General features: G+C 38.7%; 1 protein-coding gene across 3 annotated transcripts; it reads left to right on the forward strand.

Annotated features, from left to right (window-relative positions):
- The first annotated feature begins 1,170 nt into the window (after positions 1 to 1,170).
- Positions 1,171 to 12,601, forward strand: LOC120050362 (transcription factor AP-2-alpha). Of its 3 annotated transcripts, none has more exons than XM_038996948.1 (7): positions 1,171 to 1,215; positions 5,412 to 5,828; positions 6,998 to 7,049; positions 8,356 to 8,581; positions 9,182 to 9,300; positions 11,329 to 11,470; positions 12,319 to 12,601. In XM_038996948.1, exons 1-7 carry the CDS (start codon positions 1,180 to 1,182, stop codon positions 12,599 to 12,601), a joined length of 1,275 nt encoding a protein of 424 aa, XP_038852876.1. In that variant the 5' UTR covers positions 1,171 to 1,179. The 3 variants fall into 3 exon arrangements, with proteins under 3 accessions (XP_038852876.1, XP_038852875.1, XP_038852874.1); XM_038996947.1 differs by lacking the exon at positions 1,171 to 1,215 and adding an exon at positions 3,038 to 3,091; XM_038996946.1 differs by lacking the exon at positions 1,171 to 1,215 and adding an exon at positions 4,939 to 4,965.
- Positions 12,602 to 17,749: the final 5,148 nt, after the last annotated feature.

Consider the following 17,749-nt stretch of genomic DNA (forward strand, 5'->3'; position numbering starts at 1 on the left):
GTTTTAGATTGTTCTATTTTATCTCTATTCCTGCCTGCACTTTTATTATTTTCAAATCGATTGTCTTTGAAGACAAACATTGAGGGAATATTAAAGTTTCCCAAATATAGTACAAATATGTATAGAATACAAGTTTATAGACCGCACAGTTGCCAAACACCACAGTCAAATGCAAGACAAAAACAAATATGTAATCTAAAATATTTCAATATTTGCCCAATTGTGTGACTGTAATTCAACTGAGCTGTGTTTTCTCAGGAAAAGACCTGTTGTTTAAAATAGGCTATATATCTAGACTATATAGCTTATAATTCACTGTTGAATTTGAAAGGGAATACTTATCGTTATGGTTTATTTGTCATATTTTTATCAACTAAATAATACATCATAATTCAAGCCAGCTATATCTTTCCATTCTGCAATTGACAGTGCAGTGCAACCATGTTGTTGAGCGCCCCATAGGTAGAGTAGACATGCGTGCCGTTAGAATTAGAAAGAAAATACCTTTTCGACCATCATTACCATTAACACCTCGGTGAGCGCACGTGTTGCTCTTTTTATTTTTTGGTGTGCCTGGTGAAGAGCTGAGCTCATTCATTTCTGGCCTGAGGCGTCTTTATAAGTATGTATTAGAAATAAACAGATGATAAATAAACCATGACCCCAATACACGTAAGGGAACCTGGTAGATTGTGTTTAAGTAATGATGTTACAGTTAACCTTCAGATTTTATCTTGACACAGTTTCATTTTTAATGTGAATAAATATTTTATAATCAACTGATATAGCCGACTAATTGACATGATATTGATATTCAATAATATATAGATTTTTCATTTACTTTTGTATTTTACATATATAAATGGCATGCAAATTATATTGTTATATTGTTGTATTCACAACAAACTTTCGTCCACACACTTTCCAGCCATATGTTAATTCACAATTGAACGCAGTAAGCCCCAAAAGCATATTCACAAAAGAGCATTACCTCTACTTCAGGTAGGTTAACACATCCGGTCTATTGCGCATGTGCAACCAGGTGGCCCAGAGGGTTTTTATGGCCAGGTGAGCTGATCTCGTTCACCACAAGTAAAAGCAAAAATTGGCTTATGGACGGAAGCCTCAATGAGATAACACGACGTGTGATCTACCATATCCAGGCAAATTGAAGAAACAATGATGTCAATAATGGGCAAAATGGGGGATTGGCAGGTATGTGCTGTTTATTTCAAGACAAAGAACGTGTAGGCTACTAACTAGTCTACAGGAGTGTAATATATGTCGAATATATGGCCACAATTGGTAAATGCATTGCCATCAACTTTTCATTGTAGAATTAGTAGGCAAGCACTATATTTAGCCTAAATATTATACAGTTATTCAATAGTTTTAATTATTTTTACTTTGACAGTGTTCTTTTTTCTCGCAAAAGTCGATAATGTTCCTATTTACGCCTGATTAACAATAGCGCATTGGCTCTCGTAATAACTTGAGGAAAGCAGGTTTAACTTGCATAGAAGGCTACATCACTTTATATATCATGCAATTTAAGACTATAGAAAACCGTTCCTTATATAGAAGCAAATAGTATCCTTTAGGATATAACACGTATTGTTTTGCTATAGGCTAGTGTTTATTGAAATGTGAATAAAATCAATAAAAATAGAATAAATCATACATAGGATGCTCCAACTTATCATTATAGATGTTAATTCGTCTATGATATGATAAATGGCAGTTATAGCTCGCCCGGAAGTTGTGGTTCTTGTCATCTAAAATGTCAAAACAAATCTCTCCGATGTAGGCCTATTACTTTGGAGGGGCATGTTGGCCTAATGCAATTGATTTTTAAAGAATCATTTCATGTCGATTGTAAAACAGAACTTTCTAACGCGGTGAAACTGGAGTCGGTGAAACAATCCAAGCCATGGTAAGATTGAGCCTTTTGGTTTCACTCTCCAAAAGCACACAACCTCTAAAATCCACACAGCAGCATATAGAAACACATACAGACCCACACACCCCACGATTTATTTTTTAAGGCATCTTTACCCCGCTGATAGTTGTCATTGTGATCTAGATTCATGGGCCCTCTCATTAATAACAACCGGTTGTAAAGGTACCCCACCAAAAATGTAAATCTGAACTAGGAGAGGCCAACGCCTAGGAGTTGGCGACCTGGTTCTTGACCCGCCCAAATACTTCAGACCCTCATTCACATTAAACAAGCTATGTTGTTGTGTTAATTATTTACATTCCAAAAACGTCGCTCTTACATGTCGTCAATGGAGCTGTATACCTACTTTAGAGTGTTTCTTATTTTGCATGACAGTGACAGAATAGCCTTTCATGGTCTCAACTCTCAATACGTCTAAAACAACAGTTTTACGAACATCAGTTTGGCAACAAAGTATGAAGAGAGCACTAGATAGAGTATTTGCGTGTGGCACGCTCTTCAGAGCAAGTTAACCATCCTAAAATGTAAGCACAGACAGATTATACCATAGGCCCATATAGGGTGTGAGATGAGGGAACTTGTTTTTATGAAGCTGTTACATAAACAGTTGTTTTTATGAAACCACGTTTCCTAAAACGAATATGCACGACAAAGGAAGCAAATGAATAGATAACATGTATTATCCAATTATTTGTTTTATCATAGCCATCAAATGAACGTTCACACCCCCAGGTGCAGGGTGTGTTGTTGCCTTTTTGTCATAGAGAATGCTTATAAAATGTACGCTCAATTCCTTCTGTATATTCTCATTGAATGTGGGAGAAGTAAATACATGTGGAATCTCGCTCCAGTGTTGTTACCTGTGTTGTCCATTGGTGTTGGGCAGATGGGAATCAAGCGGCTGTTGATATGCTAATGAGGGAATGCGAATGTTATTACAGTGGTGCGCGAGCCTTTTACTTTCACCATTAGAGGGAGATCTCAGAGCGCAGACAGCCAAGCTCAACTAAAATAGTTTCAGCTAGAGCACAATTCACGGTGTAAAACAAGGAAAGGCGCTCTCAATACCCACCACAACCCATGAAAATGCTTTGGAAATTAACTGATAATATAAAATATGAAGATTGCGAGGTAAGAGGCTCATATTTGATTTATTGCTGTTTTCATGTAATTAATGGGGTATACTGCTTTATTTTCATTGTCAAATCTCAAATTGTTTTGACAGTTGTCTGGGAACATATTTAATTCATTGAAGGATATACAGATGCATACTGGTTTATTTCATATGTTAGATATTTTGCTATTTTGATATGGAGTAATGCAAGTTTTAATTGTGTAGAAAAATACATTTTACACAGTTTCAATATTAACAGTGCAAATAAAGTAATAGTAATAATAATAATAATACATTTTCACATCAATAAATTAAAGTAATACATGGCAAACCCATAGGAAAATATATATATATTTATATAATTTAAAACGTAATTGTATAAAATAGGATTTATCAAAACTCACTGCTGAAACATGCTAAATGTACATAGAATGTAAGAGAATGTACTTAGGGAGACATACCCAAAATGCATGTGTTGACTGTATCATCGAAAAAGAAGTATGTTTAAAATAATGTGTTTAAATAATAGGATGCCTATCCCTTACTTATCAAATAAATCGGTGCATTTCGAGCCCTTAGTGGTGTGTGTGCACTGCACACGCTGTGTGATTGTTATTATAGAATAGAAAGTTTGGCAGTCATATCAGGGAGTTGTTTAGGAGTGGCGCAGCCAGTTGAACGTGTTTTAACCGCGTTTGGAGAATACGCATGCAAAGAGCAGGGGAGAAACGCTGGGCTGGATTTCGCTGCCCGTGTTTGAATGTGTGATTCTCTCATTCATGTTAAGTTTACGGTTAGGCTAATAGACCTGTTTCTGTTTTTATCGAAATCAGCGTTAACCGTGTTTTCATAATGGTTACTCTTTTGCTGTTTTGTCAAAATGGTCGCGTGCAAATAGGTTAGAAGTGGAAAGTGGATGTCTTAAGCTTGCGTATCCCTATAATAACTTTTGAATATATTTGCTCGGAGTGAAAGTTAGCTCGGCTGGCGTAGTTTGAATTCAAATAACCGTGGATTAATTCATTCGAGAGACTCGGGAAGGGCCATGGAAAGCGAGGCGTCGGAAACTGAAGTGAAAAACAAAGGGACATGGCGAGCAGACAACCGCCCTCTGAACAGTAAAAATGTGCCAGCCGAGATGCCCTCAGCGTTTGCTGGATTTTCACACGAATCAGAGGTGCACATTGTTTCCTTCCATGGCTCTTCCTCTATCTCTGGTCCCCCCTTCATTCTGTCTTTCTTTCAGTTGTGCTTGCCTTCGAACCTTTTAAAATGTTCCCCCCTCTCTCTGATTCGTCAGACGCAAGAGAATGTCCCTCTTTTTGTCTCCCTCTCTCTCTCCCCTCCTCACTCACTCCCTCTTTCTCTCCCCATCTCTGATTAGATAGATACACTGATTCCTCATTCAATGGACGTCATTTAGTGCAGACTCTGCCTTGAGTTGCTTCCTCGCTTCACGCTCGATTTCCGACCATTCTTCCCTTATTAAGAATTCGTGTAATATTAATAGTCATGAATATCTGCTATTAGGAGTCCAAGGAAAGAAGCAGCTCTTTGCTAATATGAGCTCAGTCGAGGGAACAGCACAGTGATAGAGACAGAAGACGGAACAGGGATACAAGAAACTTTAAACATAAATCCGCAAGACCAAACATTGCATTTTAGAATCGAATGAAGGGCAGTGGGAATTTAACCAAATTCTGATGGATTATCGTTCTTCGGTGGTGCTTATCTGAACATTGGGCTCCGTGATCTTTCAATAGTGTTGTTGCTGGCATTATTTTGTTTCCTCGTAAATTTTCGTTGTTTTATCAACGTTTTTCTTCTGAAAATTCTCTTTTGAATCGCTCGAAAATCTTCGCAGATGTTAGTGCACAGCTTTTCCGCGATGGTAAGTTGGACTCGGTGGCAAAGACTGAGTTATAGCCTACTTCGTGCAGCAATCAGACTCCGATTATTGCCTTTTTTAGTCAAATAGTTTTGCTAAACTATCATACAAAAAAGAATGCAAGATTGCTCTCACATTTCATTTCAGTAGGCCTATCTAAATATTTCAACTGTAATCATTTTCCCCCTGAAAATGATGAAATAGGCCTACGGGTGTGTTATTAGCCTACAGTAATTATCACTGTTAGTATTGTTAGCATTATTATTATTATAATTATTAGGCTATTATTGCTGCGTTCAACAGATAAATGCTGTTGATTTTATTTCAACCAACGACTTTGAATAGACATTCAATTATGGTAGGTGACAGTCCATAAAAGCCCCGGTGAAAACGGGTAAAATGGAGGGTTGGTGTATAGGTTTAATTTCTCCGATTCTTTTTTCCTGCAGGATCGTCACGACGGTACCAGCAATGGGACAGCCAGGCTACCTCAGCTGGGAGGCGTGGGCCAGTCTCCATATAGCGCCCCTCCACTCTCCCATACCCCAAACTCCGACTTCCAGCCACCGTACTTTCCTCCGCCCTACCAGCCAATCTACCCCCAGTCTCAGGACCCATACTCGCACGTCAACGACCCCTACTCCCTTAACTCCCTGCACGCTCAGCCGCAGCCACAACACCCTGGCTGGCCGGGCCAGAGGCAAAGTCAGGAGAGCAGTTTGCTGCACCAGCACCGTGGCTTGCCCCATCAGCTCTGTAGGGAGTACCGTAGAGAAGTGCTCCTGCCGTCGGGCCACGGAATCGATACCGGACTCTCAGATTCTATCCCAATCCATGGAATACCTCACTCTTTAGAAGATGTTCAGGTAATTCAGCATTATTTGGTAATTATATTATTATTACTATTACATTTTTACTATTACATTATTGTTGTTATTATTATTATAATAATTGTTGTTATTATTTTCTTATTATTATTTTCAAATTATTATTAGGCCTACACACGTAGCCTTCTATAGCCTAAGTGTTTGCTGCTGTAAATTGGCAGCTCTGTATGAAATGTCACGGCCTACATTTAATGACTCAGTGCATGGCATGCAATTTTATAAATGCAGAAATGGTCAAAGATTATGGCCATAACCATTGCATTTAATTGACAGAGCCCTTTTATGTAAATGTTCTATCAGAAATACAATTTTACAAAAGGCTCTGGAGTGAAACACTGTATAAAAGCCTATTTGCATGGATTGTTCAGTCTATATTCTCGAGCTGTGTTTGCACTTTATTCGCCGTATTATTTTGTTGACCCCCTCCCTCCACTGAAAAGATGCATAGTGTTATAAACACTTGCCCTAAGCAAACAGATCAAAGCTGAAGCTCTGAGAACTATAATATGATCTGCAACCCCTCTCACAAAATGGATGGTAACCGCGCTTGTTGATTAATATTGCCTGTCATTTTTGGACATGATTCTGGATATCCTCCCTTCATCTTTAATTTAATTGTGCTCATTGAAAATACTCAAGTCCCGATATGAGCGGGAGGCTGAGAGCAATAATAAAATGTCCACTCGGGAGTTTTGCACATGCAGGCACACTATGAGCACCATGTTTTAGATTAAGTTCCATCGCTCCGCAGGTAATACGAATACATCGAATAAGTAAAGGCCTGTACAATGACGCGTTTGTTTTTTTTCTAAAACAAATACCTAATCCCCAATTAGCGTGCACGACGTGTAATACCACCTTTATTCCGAATACAATTTGGTTTCATAGTTATTCGTAAGTATCCACTCTGCGGATGGAATGAGGTCACGATTATTGGGCGACAGAGCTTCATTATTTAAGTCTGATATGCATGACGCGCACTGCCCACCAGCTATAGCCAATATCACCCTCATTGAAAATAATAACAGGCCCATCATATATATTTGGATTGTGGGCTTACATGCCAATCTTTTGCAAACAGCATGACATGTAAATTAATTCCATTGTATTCTATATCAAATAGTGTATTTTGCATCTGTGTGTTGCAGCATGTTGAGGATCAAGGAATTCACATCCCAGATCAGACTGTAATTAAAAAAGGTAAGCAATTTCCTTCGAGATGCCATGTATGTTCCCACAAGCTGCACACCACACCACCACTCTGCTCCGGAGCTTGTGCGGTAGTCAGCGCCTCACTGAACCAAGTGGGTTAATGCGCAGTGTTTTTTATTACGTGAGCTCGAGTGCATCAAACTAACTGCATGCACCTTTTCATCAATTAATGCCAATGTCAGCATTTCAGAGTAGGCCTAGTCAGATGCGAATATGCCCTATATAGGCTATGCTGTTTAGGCTAGTGGTTTTAATGTGTTGACGCATCTTTTCGCTATATATCGTAAATATAGGCCCGTTCGCGAGCAGATCTAACATGGCAGTTGGTAATGCTCTATGTATTAAGTATCAGGATGATACCAGATCCTGCATCAAAGGTGGAAAAAAATATAGGCTGCAAAAATAGGCTAGGTCTTTAAACCATTTATAGAGTCTCATTCCATCAGTGTTTGGCTTCGGTTGATTATGGAATAATGCGTTCAGTGTTGCATTATCATATATGGGCCTAGCATAATTGCGTGTGAATTCGATTGTTTACTCCTATAAGAGCATTTCTGGCGTGCTAGGCCTACTTCATGGTCAGGTTGAACGTTACTCCTCTCGCCATGTGGAGTCTTTTGTCAGTTCAAATTAGATGCGCAGGGGATAAATCTTGAGAGATGCTCTTTCCGCATCAACATGATAATTGGCTCTTATATTAGTAATCTCAAGAGTTCGTTTAACTCCTATCGTCTCTATTAGCCTCCCCTGGGCTATTAATGTCACAAGTGATCTATCCAAAAGCGCTAGTCCCTTTGTCTCCGGTTACTGCACACAAAACGGTAACCCCTGCAAAGTGAAATCACACGCGCGACTGTATTTTTGTGGAGACCATGGATATTTAAAAAAAGGCTTCTCTTCACTTGCTGTGTGTGTGTTTTATGTATTGCAACATGTGTGCGCGCGCGTCTGCAAAAGCTGAGATGTGAGATGTTTCAGAGCTCAAATTGCATAGATAGCCTACCCTAAACAAATATTGGGCCTATACGAGGCCTACAATATTGTACAACATTTAGCAATGGTTAGGCCTTTGTGCGTAGGCCTAATAAGAAAACAATAAATAGGCCTATATTATCATTATTAATGTTTATTATTCGTGTTAATATTATTATTATTATTTGGCCTGTCATACCCTATGCCAATTGTTTTAATTGTGTGTAGGCCTCTACACCCACACCGCGTTTAATATGAATCTCATCTGATTAACGGTCTACATTGAATAATATTCACAGAACTTGTTCTCTTTCTTCCCTAGGTCCAGTTTCTTTATCCAAGAACAACAACGTCTCCGCCATTCCGATAAATAAGGATGGTCTTTTTGGCGGTGTGGTAAACCCCAACGAGGTGTTCTGCTCTGTTCCGGGTCGTCTGTCTCTGCTCAGCTCCACATCAAAATACAAGGTCACGGTGGCGGAAGTGCAGAGACGCCTTTCGCCGCCTGAGTGCCTCAACGCGTCACTGCTGGGCGGGGTGCTGAGAAGGTGAGCCGGACTTTAATGTCGCTCCTCATTCTTTATCCCAGGTATAATTAAAATCGACCAAGCGTGACACCTCCTGCATTTAAAACAGCCCAAAAGGCAGACTGTTAAATTCCATATTAACTTTACACTCACAATGTAGCCCACAAATGAATGTAGGCCTTTTGGCCTTACCCTCAACCCTGTAAGACTAGTTTACGCACATCATATATAGGCCTACACCAACAACAGTAAACTACGTCAGTGTTTAGTCTATAGATTCCAACCTAGACACAAATCCAGTATTTTGGGTATACACTGTGCATTCAAATAAAGTAGTTTCAGTGATTTGAAAATACATCGCCTATATTGACACACACATAGGCCTGTAGACACCGATAGTGTTATATAAGTGTATGGAAGGAAGACGATGCTATTATGGCATTGTTATTTTTAAAATCAAGATAGCTACCTCTTTGATTCAATAATATGATTAATAACATACTTATTCATTCAGACCTTTTTGGATCAGATAGTGTGTAACAATGATAGTAATTTAAAAAAATACATGCCATTTTACAAATTAGCCTATTCATACAACCTATTTTTCTGTTCTTGTCACAGGGCCAAGTCTAAGAATGGCGGAAGGTCCCTCAGAGAGAAATTGGATAAAATCGGATTAAATCTACCTGCAGGTAGACGCAAAGCCGCAAACGTTACCCTGCTGACGTCACTAGTCGAAGGTAAGTTGCGTTGTAAATGATCTGAGTTCCGGTTCCCGGGATAGCAGGTGCTTTGAACGGTTTCAGGGGCGACATTCGAAATCAGTATATGCGCTCATCCATGTAATTTGGACTGACTTTACCTTGCAAACCAGTCATGCATGAAGGATATATGTGTGTTTTTGAGAGAGAGGATGATGGTAATACTTTTAAAAGGCTTTTCGCAACATTGGCCTGTGTATTTAGCCTTCATGTGTGCAATCCTCTCGTGAAAGTGGTCCTAGAATAGGCTACTACAGTGTGAGGTGGGAGTCGGTTAGCCTGGCTGGCCTAGTTTGTGCCAGATGAACTAGGCTCCTTGTTGAAGCAGGGTTATGGGCATTTGCTTATTTATTGTCTAGCGTGAGTGTGGAGCTGTTTCACCTCTGGCAGAGGTGGATCGATTGATTTATTAACCCTATAGTGGCTTGTTATCATGATCATTATTATAAAGCCTATATTAGGCTAGTAGTAGTAGTCGTAGTAATAATCATAGTTATAGTAATAGTAGTAGTAGTAGTAGTAATAGGAGTAATAGTAGTAATAGTAATAATAGTAGTAGTCGTAGTAATAATCATAGTAGTAGTAGTAGTAGTAATAATCATTGTTATAGTAATAGTAGTAGTAGTTGTAGTAATAATCATAGTTATAGTAGTAGTAGTAGTAGTAATAATCATTGTTATAGTAATAGTAGTAGTAGTTGTAGTAATAATCATAGTTATAGTAGTAGTAGTAATAATCATAGTTATAGTAATACTACTAGTAGTAGGCCTACTAGCCAACAGCTACTGCAACTGCTATTAGGCTTCTATTATTTACACATGCAGGGACACTTTCTGTTTCTCTGTGATTCAAGTGGAAGTGACCTATGGAAGATCTATATGTTGTGAGACTATTAAATAATAAATCAGGTAATTGTGGCACACTATGAGGATGCCATTGCTATTGAATAAATCCATTTTGCTTGCAAAGTTGAACCTTATTATTCAGTGCTGTGGTATTTGGTGAGCTGTGGATTTTAAAGGTGAAAGCCTGGGACGGTTCATTGGTTCCTGTTAATCATTACAGCCGTAGAGCGAATGCAATATTCATTGTACTTCATTGAAATTGGGTGCTGTATGGTAATGAGGTTGAAGAAATATATGATTCTTTGCGATAAAGTGTGTGTGTGGGGGGGGGGGGGGGGGGGATATGAAGACACTCGGTTATTTAGCGAAGAGACACTGCGTTTTTCTGAAGTGCTGTTATTGTTTATGATCCGCTCCATTTTATGGAAACGAGTTTACTGGACTTGAGCTTTGATGCTAATTGGCGCATGCGTTCTTCCGGAGTTGAGGCTTATGGCAGGAAGCCCCGCAGTAAAAACCCAACTGTTTCAGGAAATTAAAACCAAATATTTGAAAAAATCTACAAAAAAAGGCAGACCTCAATGGAATGAACCTATAATTCTCATGGTTAAAGTTTGTAGGAGCGAGATTTGCATATAGCCTTTTAAAATTGCTTTCGTTGTATGATCTGCTAGACTTTCAATAATGTTTAGGGATGGCTAAGCAATGACATGGTGATATGCATGACGCTACTTATGGCATTTTATATTGCTTCCCTGATATTTAACTATTCTCACGGAATGGGGGCCTGACTCTTATTGATAACAGGTAGCCTAGCGGTTATGGGCGTTGGGCCAGTAATCGAAAGGATGCTGGTTCGAATTCCCGGGCCGACAAGGTGAAACATATGTAGATGTTCTGTTGAACAAGACACTTAACCCAAATGTCTCTCTGGATAACAGCGTCTGCTAAATGACAACAACAAAAAATACAAAAATAAAATAAGGTACAAGGCTAGCCTATAGCCTACTGATTTAGAAGTTGATGCAAAGACAAGGCCTTCTCTTTGGCGGAAGACGTTCATTAGATGAATCATGTGTTAAATGGAAGTGTTAATTGGTCTATATTTGATGTCCAATTTAGAGCAATATAGTATACACTCAATCCATTCTTTCCTTCTCAGGCGAAGCCGTGCATCTTGCCAGAGATTTTGGTTACGTATGCGAGACTGAGTTTCCAGCCAAGGCAGTAGCTGAATATACAAACCGTCAGCATTCCGACCCAAACGAACAAGTCCAGAGGAAAAACATGTTATTGGCAACGAAGTAAGTGCTATATTATCACATTTCATATGTACATAAAAAAATAAAAAAAAGTAATTATCGTGTTTACATCGACAGTGTTTACAAACACAAATGGATGGTCGTGGTCAATTCTATAAATTCGTTTATATATATTTTTGTAGGCTTTTAGTTAGGTCTATATATTTCACATGCATTTCTAAAGTGTTGATTTATGAACTCATTATTTGTGTTACATTATAGTAGGCTATTGAATGGATGTGACATTAAAACTGACCAAAAAATAATTGGATACAAATTAATCGACTAATGTCAAATTATTTGTCCTTCTAATAAGCCAGATAGGGCATCAGGTGATGTTATGCACACGACAAAATGCCACAATGAACAAACACTTCTTGAATTCGACACTTTCAACTAATATTAGGTCTACTGAATTTGATATCCATGCTCTGTATTCGATTCATGCCAAGCATTTTCGCGTTGCGTAAGCATTGAATAAAACACGTGCACGAATAGCCTATCTGAGACTATCCAATATGGAGTTTACTGTTATTGGTCGATTGAACAGGCCTCAGATTCATCCATATGCAACCATTTTGTTTGCTGTGATTGGGATTGCATTGAGACATAGTTGGTTTTACTCCAACGTCAACCTTTCCCCACTGCATTAAAAGATTTAGACATAGTATGACACTATACTTATACGTCCCTTTGAGCAAATATGTGATAGGCCACATTCTAATGTTGTAGTACTAACTATATAAAATTAATAGGATCTTTGAACATGTCTTGTATAGGCCTATACGTCATATTAGGGGCAGACTGGCATTATGATTGTAATTAACATATATATTGTCTCCCCATTTTAGGCAAATCTGCAAAGAATTCACAGACCTGCTTTCCCAGGACCGTACGCCCTTGGGGAATTCTCGACCACAACCTATTCTTGAGCCAGGGATTCAGAGTTGCTTGACCCATTTCAGTCTCATTTCTCACGGATTCGGGACCCCAGCCATGTGCGCGGCCCTCACCGCTCTCCAGAACTATCTGACCGAGGCGATTAAAGCCATGGACAAAATGTACCTGAACAACAACAGTCACTCAGACAGCGGCACTAAAGGCGGAGACAAAGACGAGAAGCACAGAAAGTGATTCCCACCTGAAAGCCCAATATAAATATTATAAATACATATAAATACTATTGATCAAGTAAACGTGCCACTTCCTGATCTCGCGATGATTTGACATGTTTGTTTTTAATACCATTCAACTTTGGATTCACGGGAAGTGATGCGCAAGATCCCCACAATTATTAAAAAGAAAAAAAATGCTGAAAGGCGCAAAGGAACAGATCCAGAGAGGGAAAGATCTCTGCCACATCTATGACTTTTTATGTACTCCCTCTTTTTATGAGCTGCAACGGACTGAAATCGAGCGACCCTTATATCTCTCAATTTACGATTGTAGCCATGTGACAAAAAGAAGCTAAAAGAGGATGAATTATTATCAGTATTGTGAATAATAAACTTGAAAAAAATCCACAGAGTTCCATGTCATGACTTCAGTTGTAGACTCTCACTCCAAGCGACCAACTTGAACTTTGAATTTCAACACGATTCACGGTTATATAAGGGAATCTGTGTTCATGTATGTATATATTTATTTATGTGTAATTTAATGGGAATTGTAAATATGGTGCGTCTGTTGAAACTTCTTTTTTATTTATCTGGTGCCTCCTGTTTTAGTGGGTTTAAATATTCGGTTAGTTCTTCATGTGGTTTTATGGTTCTTAGAAAACAGAAGTTTGGGGTATTTTTTCTCTGGGATATTTCAATTCAGCCCTCTTGTAGCATGTTGAGGCGACATTGAAGCAAGTAAACAAATTTAATAGAAATAAACATCCATTTCTCTCTAGCTATATCATCCTTATTCCATTCAGTTTTTTAATTGAAACGTGCATAATCGAGACCCCGAAGAGAACTGTTTTGTGTTTCTACTTTCTTGTTTTTATACAAGCTTTTATGTGTTGTGCCAATCAGAATACGTTTCACTTGTTCTTCCCTTGAAGCACCATAAAAGCAATAAATGGATATTGTCTTTTGATTATTTTTTTTATGTTCGAAGTAATTCTAAGCATTTGGGACCATCTGATATCTTGTATGTCCAATGTCCAAATTGGAGGCGGTTTTAGCTGTATTGTATAGACTTGTGCTGGCAATAGTTCCCATGCCTGTCAATGTATTATAGTCCTTTGTTGCCCAGAAAAAAATAAACATTTGATACGCTTCATGTTGATTTTTATTCATATATTTTCATTTTTTATTCAGTGGTTGATACGCCCGGGTGTATTTTCGTTCTTGGCAATTTTTTCTATTCAGCACGGTTACAGTAATTGAGTTTAACTCTCCCCTGACGAGTGTTCCTTGCAATAAGCAGCTGAACCCATTGTTTCCCTCAAGTATAATAAAACAACTTATACTTTCAACTCATAGTTCAGAGCACAGGATCATTCAAAACCGGAGCCGAGCTTTTTTACCATGCCAAATGACACAGAAAACAATGAATTCATTGGTGTTTGAAGTGTGTGTGTGAAGCGCCAGCCCTCAAGCAAAACCGTTCTTTAAAATCAGTGAGATGTATATGGCTGTGTTGAAGGTTATTACATTTGCCTTTCCCTACCACTCTATTGTTTTCTTTATTTCGTTTTTGTTAAAGCTTTTTTAAGACATGCATCAAATATTTGTTATTACTAGCCTGTCTGTAATTATTGGTGTTGTTTGACAGCATTCAGTTGGAATAAAATGTGGGAAACCTATTTCAACTGCATTCAGTTAAATGATATGACAAATAAGTTGGCCTGTGGATATCTCTTATATTTGCTCACATCTCTACCCATAGGCTTCGTTGTAGTCATATCGATGCAAATGATCATGTATGCTTCTAACACACCTGCTGTAGCCTTGTTTTGCGTGCCCAAAGCCACGGGGACGATGCATTACATAAGCGAATTCAAATGGAGTTTTGATTGTGTATTGATGGCATGCACCTCGAAATCAATCTCTACTGAAGCATGGTGGAGTGGAGTCGGTGGATGTATATGCATATCCTGTGTCTGTGCTCTGTTCTATTTTCCACTCTCTGGTTCTAGTCGAGAGCGTTGTGGCATGGGGATGTTGTGACATCGAGATAGATTTAGGGCTACTGAGCAACTTTCAACACGATTTTCAACACAACTTTCAACCCCCCCCCCCCCCCCCCCCCTTTTCTTTTACATTTTCCAAAATAGCGGTTATTTATTATCTGCATATTTTAAGCCCAGATGGTCTGTTTTATTCCGAAGCAGTTGTTTTCAAATAAGGTGAATGAAGCCTAACTGTACACGTCCTTGGCATAATTGCGGTGCAGTGCTGTAGCAGGTGAAGCGAGCCATTGTCTGTCAGGGCTGTTTTTGTTGGCTGCATCTCAGATTGTGTGTGGGATCCTAACCCCAGGCACAATAGCTCACTCATAAAGAGGAATACCCGGCTGCTCCTTCCATTAAAAAAAAGCATAAATAGTCACTTTAAAGGAAACAATCGTATTAAATAGCATTCACTGGTATTAGGAAGCCCCTCACGTGTGTCATTAATGCTAATGTTATTTAATAAATGTATCGGGGGTAAATGAAAGCGTTTTTTGAGAGCGAAACGAAAGCATTATACATGTCTATCACAATGGCAGCTATCGAAAGCACGTGAAGGCTATAGGCCTATCAAGGAATGAACATGCATTTCTGAAGAAAAAAAAACACATTTTCTTTGGTTTGTTTACTTTGATACAAACCTGTAATTTACATAGTCTACTGTTTTAATACGACATTTTTAATTTTGCCATAATTTGATCTTAAACAGGTAGAACTAGTTTTACATAATGCCTTACAGCTAAAGTAATTTGCAACAACGAAGAGGCCTGAAATTTGAAGAGCCAGTCAGCAATACCCAACTGAATTTGGCTAATTCAATCCGTAACCCCTGGTTTCAGCTACATCAATTACACTTGATTCCACTATAATAATTAATACGTGCGTCTGTTGTGTACTGTTCCCCGAGTTGTTATTAAATAGCCTATTCTTAAATGTTAGGCTACAATTTACTTTAAAAAAAAATCTGATCTTCCCATGCATCAGCATACCCTTGATTGCATACACACGAATATGCAGAGATGCATGCGCTCAGGCACGCATAGCCTACACTCCACACGCTTCATTATCTGATCGTAGTCAGAAACTATTTTGATGAGATGTTGTTGGGAGCCATTGGTTGGTGAGTTGACTTCACTACACCACGATCCGTTCTTCAAAATAGACAAGACCAAACTCACAACATCCAACATTTTTAATGGCAATACAATACTTTGAGCTGGCAGATTTGGCAATAGACTAAAGACTGTTACTAGTGGCTATATATAGCGTTGGTTTGATGTGCAGTGCTGGGTCAATTCCATTTCGATACCAGTCAATGCATGAAATAACAGAAATTTAATTAATTGACCCTTCAAGTGTGAATGGCCCCAAATACAAAGTCAAGGGTTAACAAAAATGAAAAATTATGAAATAGACTAACACAGGCCTAAAATTATAAAAAATTAATTTAATGCCATTGCATCAGAATGGCTAGCTAACTAAAAAAAAACAATTTAGTCACGTGCAACTATAGCTTTGAACCGTGCAGTTTCCATAAAGATGGAATACTAGATAGGTTTTTGTCATGTGCTGTGTACACAAGTAACCTTATAATATTGACCTCCGGACTGAAAACCGGTTGTGTCAAGCATACATACAGTGTAACCTTCCATCTGCAACATGCAAACGATGTATAGGCTATTTGGAGAGTATACCATGTAAATCTATTTCTTTATTGTATTCAAGCTACTTTTAGTTCCTCCATGGACACATCTGTTTACCAAATTGCTAATTTCTTTATATCTTATTAATGACGAATTGAAAACTGCAGGAAATTCTACAAGTAGAGAAATATGTGTTCGATGCATATAGGGTTCACTCAAATGACAATTGAAACGCGGACCGGTGCAATCGAATTATGTGACTCTATAAGATTGCAATGAAGCGCAAAATGGCTAATTGTCGTCAAGACTGACATCAACCCTCATTTCGGTCTCGACACCCCTCCACTGACCTCACCCCGCTGTGCGAGCCGGGGCTCAAAAGCCACGAAAGGTCAACGACTCCACCAAATCGTTCTTGATTACTTGGGACATCAGGTAATCGATTACAAAACATTAACTGAATAAACAAAAGGACTCACAAGTAAGCTGAGAAGTCGATAATTCCAACGCGATATGGGTCATTCCGAAATAATGATAGGTGTTGGATGAGTCTTGGGGTGACAACTTTGGAACCACACACACCCACATAACATCTGAAGTATATAGATATATAGGCCTAGGCTGTATGTGCACAGGCTACCACTGATTTCTTATTTAATGTGAAGGGAAAACATCTCAACCAGAATTAGATTATCCAATTAATTTACGTACACAAAATTGTCAGAGATAACATCAATATAACATCAAAAGACAATATTTCGACTAGATGGCCTTATCTTGGCTTATAAACATTAATGTTGTTTTCAGACCAATAATAGCCTAATAGGCCTACACGATATTGATTACGTTTTGTTAAGTTTAAAATAATATAATGTTTATATGGTGTCATCTGGGCATGTATTTACTTTGTATCTTAAAATGTTAGTGGTGTGATGACTGCTCGTGCTCATCTCAATTCATAGGCTGCAAGGTTGTTTTCCGATCATTTCCATCACCTGTCAAAAGCGGAGGTCGACTAATTTCATGGGTTTGTGTCTCCCAAATATACAAAAAGAGGGGATTAAAAATGTTGTTAATGTTTCCCATGTCGGTTTATATAGTTTATATTCTAGTTTCAGTCTCTCTGTCTCTCTCTCCCCCCGCATTCTCTGAAGGCAGCCGGGGGGAGTGTCGCCCCGGGCCAAACATATGCTTCTTTCCATTGCACTAATCCAAATTCAGCGTGGAGGAATAATTGCTCGAGTGGCCATGGCTTCGCGGGGCTTTGTCCCTCGCTGGCTCCCGTCAGCCCGGCACACGCCATTTCAATCAAACGCCTTTTGAGGGCTGTCTCTTTTCTATCAAACATTAGACCTCGAAAATGATGCGAACATTTAACCAAACGGCTTCACGCTCCATAAACAAAACCCCCAAAAGACTATTCATTTTTTTATTAATTTATTAATCTATCCATTTATTTATTTATTGGTCTCATGC

This window comes from Salvelinus namaycush, chromosome 7, assembly GCF_016432855.1.
Source record: "Salvelinus namaycush isolate Seneca chromosome 7, SaNama_1.0, whole genome shotgun sequence".
NCBI classification, from domain to species: Eukaryota; Metazoa; Chordata; class Actinopteri; order Salmoniformes; family Salmonidae; genus Salvelinus; species Salvelinus namaycush.

What these genes read in the sequence shown, in the direction of transcription:
- LOC120050362 (XM_038996947.1), top strand. Translation starts at nt 3,041, where the DNA reads ATGAAAATGCTTTGGAAATTAACTGATAATATAAAATATGAAGATTGC. An exon ending in CTGGGCGGGGTGCTGAGAAG is followed by an intron (nt 8,582 to 9,181) that starts GTGAGCCGGACT and finishes TTCTTGTCACAG; the next exon opens with GGCCAAGTCTAAGAATGGCG. An exon ending in GCTGACGTCACTAGTCGAAG is followed by an intron (nt 9,301 to 11,328) that starts GTAAGTTGCGTT and finishes TTTCCTTCTCAG; the next exon opens with GCGAAGCCGTGCATCTTGCC.